This window comes from Homarus americanus, unplaced genomic scaffold (assembly GCF_018991925.1).
Source record: "Homarus americanus isolate GMGI-L3 unplaced genomic scaffold, GMGI_Hamer_2.0 scaffold39675, whole genome shotgun sequence".
Classification (NCBI taxonomy): Eukaryota; Metazoa; Arthropoda; class Malacostraca; order Decapoda; family Nephropidae; genus Homarus; species Homarus americanus.
In genome coordinates, this window is record NW_024736071.1 from 18,108,807 (window position 1) to 18,126,878 (window position 18,072).

Genomic DNA, 18,072 nt, shown 5'->3' on the forward strand with positions numbered 1-18,072 from the left:
CCTGCGAAGGTTAGGTCGAGATGGAGAACATTTGTGTAATTGAGACACACATATGGATATTCGTAGATACACACACACACACACACACACACGCACACGCATATTACCCTGTGGTTTGCTTTGAAATCTATATTGCCTTTGTTTAGTGGTGGGAGGTTGGTGGTGGGAGCGTGTCTCTATCCCCTCTCCCCCATCATTATCTTTACTGCAGTTGATTTTCACCATCCTCAGGGGTCAAATAAGGGTTTCAAAATTAGCATTACAATATTTTATGGAAACCGTTGCGTGTATGTATGTGAAAAGATAGTTAAACTCATTGTGTGTTCTATAGACCAAAAGAAAATCATGTATGTAATGGATTCACCTGAAGAATGTCCACCCCAGCTCACTTCACCTTAAGATTAATCACCCTAAAACTATTTGAGATGAGATTAGGTTAGGTTAGTGTTAGAGTGGTTAATCTATAGGTGAAACAAGTGATCGCGGGCACATTCGTGCCCAGTGAAAGTTTGAACGCTCGTGCCTGGCTAGCATACAGCGAATAAGGGTGCTCCAAGTCCGTAGACTTGTATGGTTAATTAGGGTGAGCCAAGTCCGTAGGCTTGCATGGTTGATTAGGGTGCGCCAAGTCCGTAGACTTGCATGGTTAATTAGGGTGCGCCAAGTCAGAAGGCATGCATCGTTTTCCACCGTAAATAAAATGGTTAATTAATGCCTTCCTATAGAAACCATCGACATGGGACCAGGTTTGTTCCACTCTACGAATTTTTTTGCGAATTTTCCACCAAGTTTGATGAAAAACGATTGTGCCGTTTCGGCTGCCCAGAACAGACAGACAGACAGACAGACAGACAGACAGAGAGACAGACAGAGAGACACACACACACCTAGTCCTATAGTATATTAGATAGATAAATTGGGGTCAATATGTCCGTATTTTCCCGGACATGTCATCCTATTTGGTCCACAAATCTCCATGCCGGAGAAATTTCTAAATTTCTTAAAACGCCCGGGATTTTGCCCTTATAATTTTCCCAACAGGTTTTCGATGCAAAATTTGGTATTAAATTAGGAATAAAATATTAATTGGTTCTTAGGAGAAAGAACATTTGTAATTATTGGTCCTGACTTGTCTTGTTTGATGCACCGTTCAGTTTTCGTCCTGGTTCTCAAAGGCTCGTACGTTTAAATCCTCCACCCCCCCTTAACTGAGGATTTGAGAATGCATTTAACTGTCTATAGCATAATGATGATTCCTAAAGGTTCTTAGATTTAAGTTTCCCCCTAACTGGAGATTTAAAGCAATACTTAACTAGTTGCGACATATTGTTGATTCCAAAAGGCTTATAAAAATAACTTCCCCCTAACTGGAGATACAAAAATGAATTCTACAAGATATCCCTAACTGGTCAAGTGAGAATGCTTTCAACTGGCTACGACACATGGCGGATTCTCAAATTATCGTACACTGTAACCTTTTACCATAAATAAAGATGTGAAAAGGCATCTAATTGGTTTGCTTCAACGACGACACCGATTGATTCTCAAAGAAATATTGCTTATTTTTTACGTTTCCCTTTGTTATACTGTATGCAGATAAGAGAGCATGTTCTAGTGATCAGTAGCATCGACCTCTTTATTTTTCGTTTTTTTTTTTACGGGGATTAGCCCACCTGAGCACAGGTCACTGACCCACATCAGGGCCTAGGGGGCGAAAATATAATAATAATAAATAATAATAATATCCATTATTACAACAATTAATACAATTCATAGCAAATTAATATAAAAATACAACAACAATAATAATAATAATAATAATAATAATAATAATAATAATAATAATAATAATAATAATAATAATAATAACCATAAATAAATACAAAAACGAAAAAAATAAATCAAGAGTGAGAAACGATATACATTATGTATGTTGTGTTATCCAAGTAAAAGAAACAATTGAAACCTTGCAATTGTGTGTAAATGAAGCAGAAAGTCAGATCAGCAACCTGGGACTTGGTTACAATTTTCGTGATGCCATATGGCAGCAGGGTATTGTAGTGGCTCCTCTCCCCTACAACTCCCAACTGAGCTCCGGCCGCGCGCCTACCAGCCAATCAGCGTACAGCCATGACATGAAATGCTAGTGACGGGGGAAGGAGGTTCAGGGGAAGAATAAAGGGAGGATTGAAGTGAATTTTAGGAGGAGAGAATAGGGGTAGTGGCTAAACACCGCTTGCGTGAGGGAGTATAAGTTGGAGGCAGCAGCAACTCGCCCGGACGCGGCCAGGAGGCGACAGGACAGAGTCAGGCTAGCGTCAGGTCAAGCGTCAGGTGCGTGTTGGGTTGGGCCATGGGTTCTCAGTGCTTGGTCGGCTTGATTGTGTGTGTTGTTTTCTTGTGTGGAGGGAATGTCTTGGTATTCTTCTTAGCTTGATGTAGATTTTCTTCTAACTCTCCTCCTCTTCTTGCTCTCTTGAAGTGTCCATTCATTCGTGCTTGGGTCTTGTTGTTCGTCTTCCTCGTGTCTTAAGTCCTTATAGGTGCGGAAGAAGTCGGAGACGGTGAGGTTGACCACGTGGGCTTCAGCTCCACGGGCCTCGTGGTGTTCTTGATTCTGTGTGGCGGGTGTCTTTTGTTGTGCTTTCTTTTCTTGGTTTTTCTTTTCTGCTGGTTTTTTCTTGTCTTGGGAGCGTACAGCAAGGAGGGCCTCTTTGTAGCTCAGTTTCTTGTCGAGTCGCGCCTTGGCTATCCTGCATTCCTCCTTCCATTTCGGGCAGGTCCGATCGGCGGAGGAGTGTGGGCCGCCACAGGCAGCGCATTTTTTTTACTGTGTTGGGGCAGACCGTGTAGCGGTGTCCGGGGTTGCCGCACAGGGAGCAGGTGTCCTCCGGCAGCTATATAGGACCACCCATAAAACAGAAAAGTGGAGTACCCCAAGGCAGTGTCCTTTCACCCACGTTGTACAATATCTAAACAGCAGACCTACCAGAACCAGCTCCCTACAGTGAATACATAAGTTTTGCAGACGATATCACACAAATCATCACATACCCCGGCAAATCAACAGCAATAATGGCACAACATACTGCCAACGCAATAGAGAACATCAACCAGTACGAAAAAAAGTGGAAGATACAAACGAACACCAACAAGTTCAAAATAATCCCAATCGCTAAAAGGAAAAAAGACCCCATTATAGTAGACAACAAAGTGATTCCATATACCATGGAAGCCACTGTCCTAGGGCTCAAGATAACAACAAAAGGCTACAAAACATCCATCACCGAAAAACTTGCAAAAACCAGAAACATGGTAATTAAATTAAAACGTTTCAGAAGCCTGTCAGCGAAAACCAAGTTGAAGTTATATAGAGCCTTTGTCCAATCCCGACTAGTATATCCACCAATTCCCCTACATGCAATAAAACAAAGAAACTGCAGACAATTCAAAACTTAGCCCTAAGGGATATATATAACATCAGATATCCTGACATAGTCACCAACCGTCAACTACACCAACGAGCGCAAATAGAACCCCTAAACGTTTACCTACACGAACACTCAAAAAGAATATGGACAAAGTTAGAAGAAATAGAGCCAGGACCAATCAAAGAATGGATGGAAGAGACAGAAGACGGAAGAAGAGAACACTCATGGTTCCCTCGCAGTAAAAGAAGAGCCCTAGAACCCACACCAACTCCACTCTATTGAAAGATGCAACGTTACCCCAGTGACAACCTTGGCAGCCCTACCACTTACAACATTAGATCATAAAAAGACGGGATGTTCTTAGCAGAAACACAAGTACCTGCCCTAGACTCCTCACCATTGGCTAGGACATAAGACCCGAAAATGTACGGCATAAAATTGCAATTTGCTAAACATACAAACACCTGACATAAATATAACACCTAAGACGAAAATTAGCTGAAACACAAACATGAGAAAACAGAAGCACTTGGGTTGAGCCCCAAGACCTAGCATTCTACTACTATTTTCCAATTTCCTCGCTTTTCTTCTTGCACTATCCACCAACCCCAAGTCCCTCCAAATTCCACCATTATTCTTCAAGTCCAGTTCCCGCACCACCAATCTAAGCATCTGCATCAAGATTTCTTCATACTTTACTTCACCCATCGATCGATCGGGAGACCATTCTACACTCGACTACTGGACCAGCAACATCTCTCACAGCTCCTCACCACACAGCTTCCTCAGAAACCTCCTCGCCCTACAGGACCTCTGAGCAAGTTTCTCCTCACCTAGTCACTCCTAAGCACTGCGCTGTACAACAATATATATACAGAAAGCGCATTGTGAGTTTCTATCCTACCTCATTCCTGAGTGTGAGATATCTACATGTACGTACGTTTGTGTGCCCATACTAAGAGAATTGACAACTGGCCACATACAGTACGCTACAGTATACCATTAGACAACACATTATGTTTCCAATATCTTCCCAGGCGGTAGTACCTCCCTGTTTGGGAGCTGCTTACTACCTACTGATACGTGTACAAAGTTAGAATAACATTAATTGATATAACACATTTATGGGTATACAACGGAACCAAACTATACTTACACAAAAGAGGAGGGGAGAAGAAGAAAAGGAAATGAAGAAGCAAAGTAAAGAGAGAAATAGAGGCAGGTTGAGAGAAAATTATGTCAGCATTTTTTATATTGCTTGTAGGTATATCACTTAAGTAATGTTATACTGTACATGCTGGTGGGTTTTTCGTTAGTTGTCTATTGATTAATCATTAGTTAAATATATAATGGCAGTAAATGTTATTATTATTATTATTATTATTATTATTATTATTATTATTATTATTATTATTATTATTATTATTATTATTATTATTATTATTATTATTATTATTATTATTTTTACTATTATTATTATTATTATTATTATTATTATTATTATTATTATTATTATTATTATTATTATTATTATTATTATTATTGGGACAGCATATATTTATATTACCATTCAGTTGTGCAACTTTTAATTTTATATTTCATAATAACGAGGAATCGCAAGTTGAGGAACCCTGCCTGGTGAGAACGTCGCCTTTCCCACGGTTCCCTAACCCATTGAGTTGTGGCGGGAAAAACACAATGGTGTAAACATGGGTGTATCAGGAGTAGTGTGTACTACGGGAAATTACGTCACGGCGCTACACTCACTCCCGGACACAAACAATCATACGTTAGAATTTCCCAAAACGGAAGATGTAACAGCATCTACTGTCACACAAATTATGTAGTTGGTAGCCAAATGGCATTAACTCTATTGTGACTAGACATGCTATTATATCTTTGGTTAACAAATTTTCCCAATGAGCTTGCAACAGTAGTAAGAGAAGCGGACTTGCCACTCTATCCTTCACTCTGTAACCTGTCCGCTAACTCAATGAACTCATTCCGATGAACTGGTGGACTGGCAGTTCATTGACACTGGGTTTGATTTCCTATTGAGGAGGTAATACGTGATTGATATCCGATGTAAGCCATACTAGAAATACAACCTTCTCCCCACTAGCTGGTCCTGTAATCATGGGGACCTAGTTGATTCACATAATTTCAGGAGATTCCAGATCCAGGTAGGAATCTGGTCATCCTCTTGTAGGGAGTTAAAGGCAAAATTCTACCAAAGGATGTTGACTTCCTTGGAATCTGGCATCACTGGGCCATCAGATGAGTTAAAATGAACTATGAATTGAATCTTGTTGAAATTGGAGTTGAATGTGTTAAAAACTGGACTGTTCAATTGTCTGGTGTATTTTTAATGCAGAAATATTAATTAGATAATTTGATAATGACTTCAATATAATCTTTTGAAAGTGGCTTCCGTAAGTCTGGTTGCCTGTTAAGGGTGACATGAACACAGCATACTGGATACTGAGCCTTTGGTATGTGAGGAAGCTGTTAGTTGGCACTGCACTCGATCATCTTACTTCCCCTGCTGTATAGTTTGATACGGTATCTATTCACCGTTGGGTGAACTTGAGGTACCCTTGGCTCGAACCAGCGACCATAAGAACAGGATGCAAGGTTGTATCCACTGGCACAGTGCACCTCATGTTTTCTGGCATGCATGTGAGTGACAGTTTGAATAGGTTGAATCTGCCTAAATAGACGTTTCCCTTATCACTTGCAACAGTTGCGTATGTTAATTACTGAATCATCTGGGGAGTAAGACACTTTTATAATATTTGACATGCTATGAACTCATCCACTTAAGTTAATTCTTATTACTTTCGATAGGAATAGCGGTCCTCATTGCTGGGATAGCAACCTTTTTTACAGTATTGCAATTGATCACCATTTTATATATTCGCATGCATATTATGCATTTTTTACCTTTACATATATATATATATATATATATGTATATATATATATATATATATATATATATATATATATATATATATATATATATATATATATATATATATATATATATATATATATATATATATATATATATATATATATATATAAAGTTAGGTCAGGTTGTTAGGTTTTGTACATTGTCGTTTCCATTTTATTTATTTAGTATCATGCAAAAAAATCTCCAGAAATTAATTTTGGTGCAATTCCTGAAATTACTTGAGGTGATAACCATCTCCTCTACCATTATCCTTCTATTTTGTCTACATTCATAACAACTGGGAATCAAGTCATAACGAGCAACTTTAGATTTTTCTATACAACAATTTCTTAATTTTATCAATATAATCTTATAGATTTATAAAATTGTGTATTCGAAAGTATTAATTCTATGCTTTTTAATATAAATGTTCTTCATGACTGAAGCGTGGAGAAAAGAAAATATTAAAAATGCGTTGGGAAACAAAACGTTGTTAACTTTGTTTCGTTTACAATTGCGTTGTTGATTGCACATTAGCTATTCATTCCTTGAAATCTTCTTCGGTAGTCTTTCTGACTTTCATCAACTCGAACATCAAATTAACTGGCAAAAAAAAAAGTGATGTTGATAGACACTGAAATTTGTAGCCCATTCAGCAAAGGTAGCCATTTGTATATCACGATTAGTGCCAAAGTTAGTTAACTTTTACTTGCCTTTATAAACATCTAATAAATAGTGAAAATCTAGTGCATTTGGTGTTTGGTTAGTACTGTACACGAACTCATTACAAAACTACGACACTCAGCTACTGGTAAGTCATTACGGCTGTTTGTATCTATTCAGTGCATTGAATATTTTTGGGCTTATTAACCCCAATAAATTTGAGTTAGTGATATGTATACGTGTTAAATCAGCAGGACAAAATGTTTTAGACACCGAACCTCGTGTATGTGGTAGTACCGGATCCACGACAAAACCTCAACGGACAAAACCCCAAAGGGGTTGTCATTTGTCAACACTAACCTAACCTAAACAAAAAGTGTTTTATTTTATATTTTATATATGAGACTGGGGTTTTGTCCGTTGGGATTTTATCTGGTCACCGGTAGTACCACAGTAGTGATTCACTTAAAAGTCTTTCGGTAATATGAGAACGTGACATACAGACGCGAGGGGTTATCTGTTATCTCGAAGGTTGACTTATATCTTGTAAGAGTGAATAAATTTTGTTGGCCTTTTGTTCCAGTACTGCAAAAGGTATGTGTTACAGCTCTTCGTTTTAGGAAAATCTATGGAGACTTTCGTTAGCGCTATCCCACGCCCCACGTTTTCCCACGGCTTGTGCATGCATGACGGGGGCGGGAGTGTGGACATCACAAGGCAGCCTGGGGAAGTCTTGGTCATCATGACCATGACATGGGTGGCAAGGGCCTGAAAATGCCCGATGTGTTGAAGCCCGGAGCATCTGGCAGATAAACAGAGGAAAACAAAAAGATGGAGCTAACGTACAGAGGAAAAGGGAGAAAAAAAGATGAAAGGGAAACAAAAAGGGAGAGAGAATAATCAGAAACGTTTGGCGCAGAAATGCGAAAAAGTTGGCTTAGATATTTCGACACGAGGCAGGGAAGCTTATATTCAGAGCCTTTTTTTAAAGATGGGATGGGGGCCAGTGTGGTGGTTTGTGAGGCCTTTTTGCTGTGAGAGCTAGTGGCTAGTGGTTGGTATGGGTGTTAGTAGTGTGTGTGTATGTATTGTTATCATTCTGAGGGTGGAAGCATGTCAAGCGCCCGCTCTCGTACCCCGGGAAACCCCAACCTTGATGAACCCCAAGTACAGTCCTGCCTGACAACACACACACACACACACACTCGCGTGAGGTATCTCATGACAACACCTGTGAACGTGGAATTGCACCACGGTTTGCCTTTCAACGCCTTAGTGCATGTGGCTTATGTGACCTCAAACAGATGGGCAAGAGGTCAGCCCCTGCCATCCACTATGAACAATAATGTGAATGCTCACTTTATGTTCGTGTTTCATTTTGTAATGAAAGCTTTTGTTAAACGACCCACTTCACCATGTCACTGAATGTAATATTTTCAGCTATTTGACTGTTGTACCTTTTTCAATAAACCGGTTATTATTATTATTATTATTATTATTATTATTATTATTATTATTATTATTATTATTATTATTGCACACACACATGACTCAGTGATTGCCTAACAAGGCTTAAAAAGATACAGTATACGCAACATTATTTCCAGTAATATTGGAAGTGAATAAGACAAGCTAGGCTCTCTCTCACACACACACACACACTCACTACTCATGAGAAGTTGACCGCTTATATATCAAGTGCATTCTGTGTGCGAGGTCATCCATGGCGCCTCTTACCCCCCGCCGCTCCCCTGTACATCTCTCCTCATTGTACTTCTCACTCCGTACCTTCTGTATCGCCTCATTTCCACCCCTTATTGTGACCCTTCTTCACACCCTGTACGTGTCGCCTCGTCTCCAGTTCCCTTCAATCCTGTTGGCGGCAACAGGACGAGGTACAATACAGTGATACAGACGGCGGTCATCAGAGGTGAACGACCCTATGAAGTATCATCATCACTGTTTTACGGCCATTTTCTTCGCTTGCGTGGATAGCCGTGATTACCGGATGGTAGATCTCCAAGTTACAGTCACCACACCATACTTCTCTCCCACCACCATCCCCAACCCTTTTCTATCCCCAACTCCACTTTTCTCCTCTCCTTCTCCCTCTACAAGTCCTCATACTCTCCTCAAATCCTATACCCTGTGCATCCCATACTAGCTCCCCTCACCACAAATCCTCACCCGGCCATTACACTTTTATCCTCTTCACCACTGATCGGCTCGTTAGCCGCTCGGGCTACTCTCACCCTCTCCCACGCCCATGTGCCCAACCCTAACACAAAACCCTTTTGTCCCCAACCCTCAGAATGCCAAGGGTTAGCTGGGAAGGTGGGTGTCCGGAAGTATTGCGTGGACAGTAGAAATACCCATGCAGACAACTTCCATATACCATTAGTGAGGGTGCCCTTGTATCGTATAAGGCTTTTCCTGTTACTCTGGCTTTGCGTCATAGTCTGGCACATCAATTTAAAGGGTAGAGTGTGTAATGCCCTTGATAAAAACTATGCCCGCCATTATTTGCCGTAACAGAAAAAAGGGGCTGAATTAGCGGAGAAACAGGGACACATTCGCAGTCCCAAAGAATTTTGTTCATTGTAATTATCATATATTACAACTTCATCCTAGGAGTGTATTTTAATATCGCCTTGCACGTGGAAACTGTAGATTGTCTCATACATTTCAAATTTAAATGTATAAAACGGACGTGTTAAGTAAAATATCATGAACGACATTCCTATATTTCCGAGTCCGTCGCTTTTATTTGCCGCCAAATTTACGGTTGTATAGTAATAATGTATACGGCAGTGTCCGTATTTTTGTTTCTATTTGTTAAATATATGGTAACAGGCTCGACATTATGATTGTGGCATATGAATTCACATGACACATTCAATATGTCGAGCCTGTTACGCGTGTATGATTTTAAAAGGCTAAGTTATATGATTACTATTTTCTACCTGTTATGTCATTTACTTATTATATGAATTAAAAATTTGTTAGATGTCAATAAAACCGTTAAAAATATCCATTGCATCGTGTCAAGGGACAAAATTTAAAGTTCGAAAGTCAATGGAATAGCAACACTTGCTTTAGTATGATGAACGAATGCCAGGCACTTATAGGCCTAATTTATGTAATATGATTTTGGGGGGTATTTTTTTGTTTGTTTTACCATTACGAGAGTCCTTTGTCGTAAAATGCGACGCAATATCGTTTGTTTTGTTTAAGATAAAAGGCTCAGGGTAAGAGCGAGAAAGCGCCATTATTAAATATATAATTACCGAGGAGTCCCATAATACAGTATTTCAATATTTTAATAAAGCAACTGCATGAGTTTACGAGTAATAAATTCGTTGTATCAGTGCCATTCAAGGCTTTTCAGAATATACAAGGGGAAAAATACCGTAATTAGTACAAGAGTTTGTTTATGGGTGAGCTAAGAAGATTAACATGTAACCGTCACAACTCACTTTTGTTCTAGAGAGGCTACGTAACACTTGCCTCGTGCACACCGGTCTCCTTTTATATTAATATACTGTATTATATTTAGTTTTTATTTACTTATATTTAATTACGTACGGAATGTTATCCTCAGTTGCATCCTTTATTTTTTAATGAGTAAAATAATCAATCTGTGTGTGTTTGTGTGTGTGTGGCGGTGTTTGATGTAATTGAATTTTATAAGTTTATTTATTTTTTATTCCGGATGAAAAGGGTTCTTAGATTTTAAAGTATTGTTACGGTATATAACTGTTCATTTACCATCACACACACACACACACACACACACACACACACACACACACTCATCTGCATTATTATTTTTACTTTTATCTCTATTCGTACGGTGAAGAATATTATTGATAATAAAATATATAATATGAATAAGAAGAATTTATTGTTCTGAAGGTCTTTAAGTTAAAAATATATTGTGTTTTTGCTAAGTCTTACTGTACATAGTTAGATAGATAGACAGAAAAACGGAAAAACCCACAGCCAAGGTCACACACGCTCAAGACATCTCCACCAACAGAGCGAGTTTCTCCTGATGTTGTGTAATGCTCATAATACTTGTTGTTGCTTTGCTTTAAGGCATGCACGTACACACCACACCACGCCCACACTGCCTTTCTTCTACCACAGTCAAGTTACACCCACACCACACGCTACTACCACGGTTCACGCCCACCACCACCACCTCACAACTCACACACAGACACACATACAACCCCAGTTTCACCACCCACCCATTGCTTTTTTTTTTAGCAGTCATCGTTTTCCTATATTTTTTATAAGCATCCTAGCATGACTTTGTAACGACTTTCTTAGGGGTATCCTTGATATATTTTGAAATTTTGTGAACTTGTACGGCGGTTTTACGAAATATTTCAGTTACGCTTTGAAAATAAGTGTCTGAGGTAGCCCACGTGTCCATGGCTTCTCTTCGTGTTATGTTTCGTGAACTATTCTGTGGTGTATCAGCTGGATAATGGCAAAGTGTTATGTGTACAGGAATGTGTTTATACTGCCACTCCCTTCTGCTGCTGAGGTACCCCCATGGAGAGGGAGAGGGGAGGAGTTGTGACGTCAATGGGACTTCCCAAGAGAAAGAAGTGACTCCCTGTAACATTGTTTTATGTAGATATTTACATTATCCATGTATAACTTAAAAAAAACTAGTCATCGTCGTTTTATATTTAGGTTAGTTAAGATGGTGTCATACAACAGTATGGCTTTAGTATATAAGTCCCGCCCATAGATGCACAGAGCAGGAGATTCATCTGTGCGGTTGCCAACTAGTTATATAAGTGGGGTGCGGTGAAGCCATATCCAGATTGTAAACACGGGCCCGCTGTTACAATTTTCCTTCAGTTGTACAGTATATCGCCGTGCGTAAGTTGGGGGTTCCCATATGCAGTGTCAACAGAGGCGGACATTTCCAGGTACTGTTGCAACTGGATCAAGATTTATAGAAGAGTTTCAGTGGAGGAGAATCAGTGTTAGTCAAGCTACCGCAGCGACAGGACAGAAGGTAGGTTGTGTCCAAGTCTTGTTGCGGCAAGTGAGAGTTGCTTACTTAGCTGACCTCCATCATCATATAAAGTTATGTGTGTGTGACAGCCATTATATTTACAGTGTTGAGTGTGGTGGTTACTGGTGTAGAAAATACAGTACTGTACTGACAATGGTTCATGGAAGACGATGGTGAGGTTATTGGAGGCTGAGAAGTGCGAAGTTGGAGGATGAGGGGTGTTGGGGAGGGGCGATGTCATTTATAATATAGTAATGATAACTGAGAAATTCACCCAACTCCGGTGTACTTGTTAACCGCTTTACCTCCATCCCTGATTTTCCTAAGATGATCATTACTTAACGATGGAGTTGCGATATGTGCACCAAAGTGATCGTCACCAACGGCAATGTTATGACACGTAAATACGCATACCAGTAATTGCGATTTATCATCTCTTAAATTCAAGTTCCTAAAACAGTGATTAATTCCCTGGGATATTATGTATATAGCAAACAGTTTTTTATTATTATTTTTATTTTTTTTTTAGAATTTAGTATCTTTATGCACACGACTTATTTTGGGATTGGCATTTTTGAATAAATTTCTCCTCACTGCAATACTGCATTGTCATTTCTTGATTAAAGGTTACGGAGGTCCGTGGTAATGTATGCTGTCATTTTTGCCTCAGCTTGATACGAATTCAGTGTTGGAGTTGTGTGCATTATCTTTAAGTTAGTCGGCTACTGAATACAGTAAATATGCATCACGACCCTCGGACAGTCGCTAAGTTTGGGAAATAGTGATCGCATTATTTTCTAAAATTGAACAAAAAACCCTGTTCAGTTTCCTATGATAAAAAATGAAGTAATTTTGTTGTGTTTATTAATAAAAGTGCAGTGCGCAGTGTTCACAGTTGATATTTCCCCTTGAGCTTGACAATGATGAACGCGGCTACGCAAAACACCGTAAGTTATACACTCGGCGAAGCTGTAACCGGCTTGCGGTATTCAAACTTTCAAACTGCTAACAATATTGTAAATCTTCCATACTTAAATTATTTTGCGTTGCTGTTTGGGTATTGTAATTTCAAAAGTAAACACTGTAAGAGTGAGTCATCCTGTGGGCCAATCGGCTAATCACAGTTATGCTTTCAAAACGTACTAAAGATATCTGCTGGCTGAGGGCACGAGATCTATCAGCAGGTTTTAGCTATGCTGGAAGAGGTGAAAGAGTTAAACAATGTTTTCTTAGGAAAATTGGACAACAAAACACCGCCAAAGTGAAAAATAACGTTGGGACTGCTATACTTGCGGTGAATTTTGTGGCTGGAGTATCATGCGATATTGGTGAAGTTAAGAGAGAGTTCACTGATTTAAGGACGTCTGTCAAGGAAAAAGCAGCTCAAGGATTTTATTACTCTTAACTATTTTCCAAAAAAAAAAAAAAAAAAATAACTTTCATTCACACAGATGACAACTAAATTCAAAATAGAAAATATATATGCAGTACAGTATACAATTTGCGATCAACAACTTCATATTCGCTATTTAACGATTCAAGAAACTATTAGCACAATTTATAATAAAAATGAAAAGCACAAATAATAATTACAATTAGGTGTGTCTAATTCCTTGCATAGCTTCAAAGGTAATACGGCGACAAATTAAAATCAATATTACAATAAATATCACCCTAGTCTTTGAACATGTGAACATTCGAGAGACGACTGGACTTTATTAAGCAGATCAAGACATATGACTTCAGAGCCTTGTACAATAGTCACCCACAAAAGTCCTGTCGCCTCCCCTCCTGAACCACGAACCCCGAGAATAATATTCGTGAACCCGAAGCATTTATGGACAGAGTAATGCATTAGTGTCTTCTGCTTCGAGTTCACGAGTCGAATCTCGGGGCTCGAGGAGCAGCGGGGAGAGACGACAGGACTTTTGTGGATGACTGTACATAGTCACGCCACAATACCCTGCGGAATAGTTCCAGTTATTTTTACAGAAATGACAAATATCTAGGCACACTAGCCTCACGTCATCCTCCAGAATACTCTTACGAAAATGTTAACGTAAAGACGCGGTGTGTTGGGGCACTGCCAGCCTCGAGGATGATGACCACTGGAATGTAGTAGGGCAAGTAGGCCGCCATGATGAATCACACCAGGGCCCTCCCGGGGATTCTTAAGGTTCATGCGATATACAGTGTATTCCAATAACAGAAGTTATGAGAACGCCTCTCACAGCGTCTGCACGTATGTAAGGATGAAGACGCCAGGAACTAAAGTTGAGTTCGGTTATCCATTAATACTTTAACTTCTTGGCCACTTACCACTTACCAGCATACGAGCCAGTCAGGTGGAACAATAACGTACCAAGCTTTGAACATCCAAGGACTGAGGCAGGAAGTGTATATATTTCGAGGATGAAGCGAGGGACTTCGACGTGCAACACTGCATAAATACAATGGCAACAACAAGGGGTGGGTGGGCGTGGCGGTGATGCGTGGACAGGATGGAGGGGGGTTGGCTCCGCTCAACTTTTTGGCCTTTTAAAGACACTGGATGAAGCAAACTAGGGAGACGTATCTATTTTTATTGTCGAATAGTGTAGGTACTCGCCTAGATACGCGTTTAAAGACCTTACTGTAGTTGTTGAAGCGCAAGATGAATTGGAACATCAACTTACTATAATTATATTCGTTTGGATGTCAAGGTAACATAACTGAACGAAAAGTCATGCTCGTGAATTAGGGTATTTCATGCATCACTTTAACGATCTAGCACTGTATACTGTAGCATTACACATGAAGGTGCAGAATATTACAATTAATTTTATGTGTCCATTGTCATTAACTTTGTAAAGTGTTAGTGTAGCAAAATAACGTTGATTACAGTAGTGAAGCCTGGACCAATATTTAGCTAGTGTTGTCGAGGAGACAATAGGCTACATACAGTACAGTAGTACCTAATCCTATAAGGAACTTGTGAAGCCTAACTTGGTACAGTATTTATGTATTGTAACCGAGCTCATTATGTATTGCAGAATACCCCTTTATATAAGTACATTTGGGGGTATTGTTACTTTGTAGAGTATATCAATACTTTTTTTTTACTGGGATTAGCCCATCCGGGCACAGGTCACTGACCCACATCGGGGCCTGGGGGGCGAAAATGTAATAATAATAATAATAATTCAGATAAGTAAAATATATAATAAAAAAATCCAAAAATAAAAATAATTAAATAATACTGATAGCAATAATAACAACACTGCAATGATAATAATAATACTAATAATACTAATAATAATAATAATAATAATAAAAATAATAAAGAAATACAAAAATGAAAAAAAAGATCAAGAGTGAGAAACAATATACAGTATGTACAGTATATGTTGTGTTGTCAATAGTAAGGGAAACAATTGAGACCCTGCAATTGTGGGTAAATGAGGCAGAAAGTCAGATCAGCAACCTGGGACTTGGTCACAATATTCGTGATGCCATATGGCAGCAGGGTCTACCATTAGACAACACATTATGCTTCCAATATCTTCCCAGACGGTAGTACTTCCCTGTTTGGTAGCTGCCTACTACCTACTACCTGGGTGTATTGTAGCTTGGTTTAATATTAATATAGAAGTGTGGTCATGTTGGTGATCCTATGTCATTTTATTAGTGAAATATATTCAACTGGTATGTTTCCCCCTTGCAGGATGCGTTACTTGGTGATCATAATAGCCTTGTTAGGGGTAAGCTGGTGTCAGGCTGGCCCCCTTACTCCTACACAACCCCTCCACTCCCGTAGAGAAGCTCCAGCCGTCAGGTTTGGTGACTTTATTCAAGAGGTGAGTTTGTGTGTGTGTGTGTTGTAGGTATATGTATGTCTAATACTGTATATTACTGTATTTAGAAACAGTTGCATGTACAGTACATGTAATGTAACCATGAAAATAATGGAATTATACTGTTTGTGTGTGAACATTTGAATTCATACAAACTTTCATATATATATATATATATAAACACAGTATTGACCATGTGCTTGTGTTTACAGTTCGCGTTGGACTTGTCTTCGGAGATCAGGGATCCAGGAACTGTGACGTTCTCGCCCCTCAGTATAAGTTCCCTCCTTTCCGTACTGCTGCTGGGATCCTCAGGTGTCCCTTACCACCAGCTGTATAATGCCCTACATCTTCCTGTCGGTGTTACCGAAGCCAAGATTCACAGCACCTTTAAGGAACTCATTGATTCCGTAACACACGCTAGACAAGGTGTTACTCTCAATGTCGCCAATGGTCTCTTCCTTCAGAGTGGAGTTGGTATTTTGTCTGACTTCACCAACAGTGCCAATAAGAGTTATGGTGCCAGTGTGCGCATAGTAGACTTCAACACGAAACCCGCCGAAGCGACTAACGTCATCAACGATTGGGTGAAGGATGGCACTAATGGTCTAATCCCCCAACTCTTGGCAGACCCACTCAGCACGGAGACGATATTCGTGGCAGCCAACACGGTGTTCTTCAAGGGTGATTGGAAGAATCCCTTCGACCCTGAGTTCACAAGGCTCGCGCCTTTCCATACTGGAAAAGAGACCATTGAAGTGCCAATGATGCGATCCGTTATGACTGTACCTTACGTAGATATCCCCGACTTGGATGCTCACATGATTGCGCTGCCCTACGAAGGTGATCAATTTGCCATGTTTATTTTGATGTCACAAGGCCCCGCTTCTGATAAACTGGAGGATATCGAGTTCATGCTCGACGCAAGCATCATCAACGGGTATATCAACAGCATGACCAACTCCGTTGTCAACGTGTGGCTGCCCAGAATGCGCCTCAGCTACAAGACCAGCCTTAAGCCCACCCTCCAAGCACTTCTAGTAAAGGCCATCTTCGATCCTCGCCAGGCCGATTTCGCCAGGATGATAGCAAACGGGCATGTGTGGGTGGATGACGTAATCCACGAGACAATTGTAGAGATCACGGAGATTGGTACTAAGGCAGCTGCTGCCACCGGCACTTCCCTCAACCGGATGGGAAGTTCCAGGAGCTTCGTGGTTGATCGACCAGCCATCTTCTTTATACGGGACCTGAAGTCGGGTCTCCCGCTCTTCTGGGGCAGATTAGTGAGACCTGAGGTTTTAAGTCAGGCAGCTGGGTGAGTCTCACACTTCTTGAATATGTAATTCAGTCATTTTAGGAATGGTAGAAATTCCATGTAACATTAATATCACCATTGGCACTGCCCTGTATCCTAGAGGCCAGTTATTACTCCGATGCACACGCGCCTTCCTTCACGTCTTGACCAAGTTATCACACTACACTTCATACCCGAGTCAAGGTCTTACTGTTCTTTTTAGAAGGCAATGTAGTTAAAAACATCTTGCTGATGGTAAGGGAAGTTGAACTTCCTAATTATAATAAGAAGTGTTCAATGCCTACATTTACAAATTACTTTAGGGAGAGTTATATATGTATATGCTGTTTATTTAATATATTTAATTATTTTATCTTCATACTTTTATTACCTAAATCATAAGTTAAGGAAGTGATACATAGAAAATCATATACTGCACTGGTGCTTTTATTCTGTTGTCAAAAGAAAACATGAATTGTATTTTTGAGATAAAGTCTATATGAAGACTGGGTCAGTCAGTTTGTCTTGGGAAAATTATTGTACAGACAAATCCCACCTTCCTGGTCCTACACACAGTACAATGCCATTAATAGTTACTCACGCTAACAGGGTGGTCAGTGTCATCTAGATCTACTGTATGTAGCGGTATAGGCATGTTTCCAGGATGTGTATGTCGACAAAAGTTATCTTCGTATTTGGCATTTATATTCACCATGTCCCACCCAGCATGAATTGTCACCATGGCCGAATACTGTCTATATAGTCACCTCAGTGATGCTTCATTTGTACTGTACCTAACTCCTTAATGGAACAGTTCACAGGTTCAAAGGTTACATGAAACTTTTTTTGAAACT

At 39.8% G+C, this 18,072-nt stretch overlaps 1 protein-coding gene across 2 annotated transcripts; it reads left to right on the top strand.

Annotated features, from left to right (window-relative positions):
• Nucleotides 1–11,866: 11,866 nt before the first annotated feature.
• LOC121871856 (leukocyte elastase inhibitor-like) lies at nucleotides 11,867–17,591 on the top strand. 2 transcript variants are annotated; one of them, XM_042374414.1, is made up of 3 exons: nucleotides 11,867–12,088; nucleotides 15,792–15,924; nucleotides 16,134–17,591. In XM_042374414.1, the coding sequence occupies exons 2-3, from the start codon at nucleotides 15,793–15,795 to the stop codon at nucleotides 17,241–17,243; spliced, it is 1,242 nt and encodes a 413-aa protein (XP_042230348.1). In that variant the 5' UTR covers nucleotides 11,867–12,088; nucleotide 15,792; the 3' UTR covers nucleotides 17,244–17,591. The 2 variants fall into 2 exon arrangements, with proteins under 2 accessions (XP_042230348.1, XP_042230347.1); XM_042374413.1 differs by lacking the exon at nucleotides 11,867–12,088 and adding an exon at nucleotides 12,227–12,261.
• The last annotated feature ends 481 nt before the right edge of the window (nucleotides 17,592–18,072 follow it).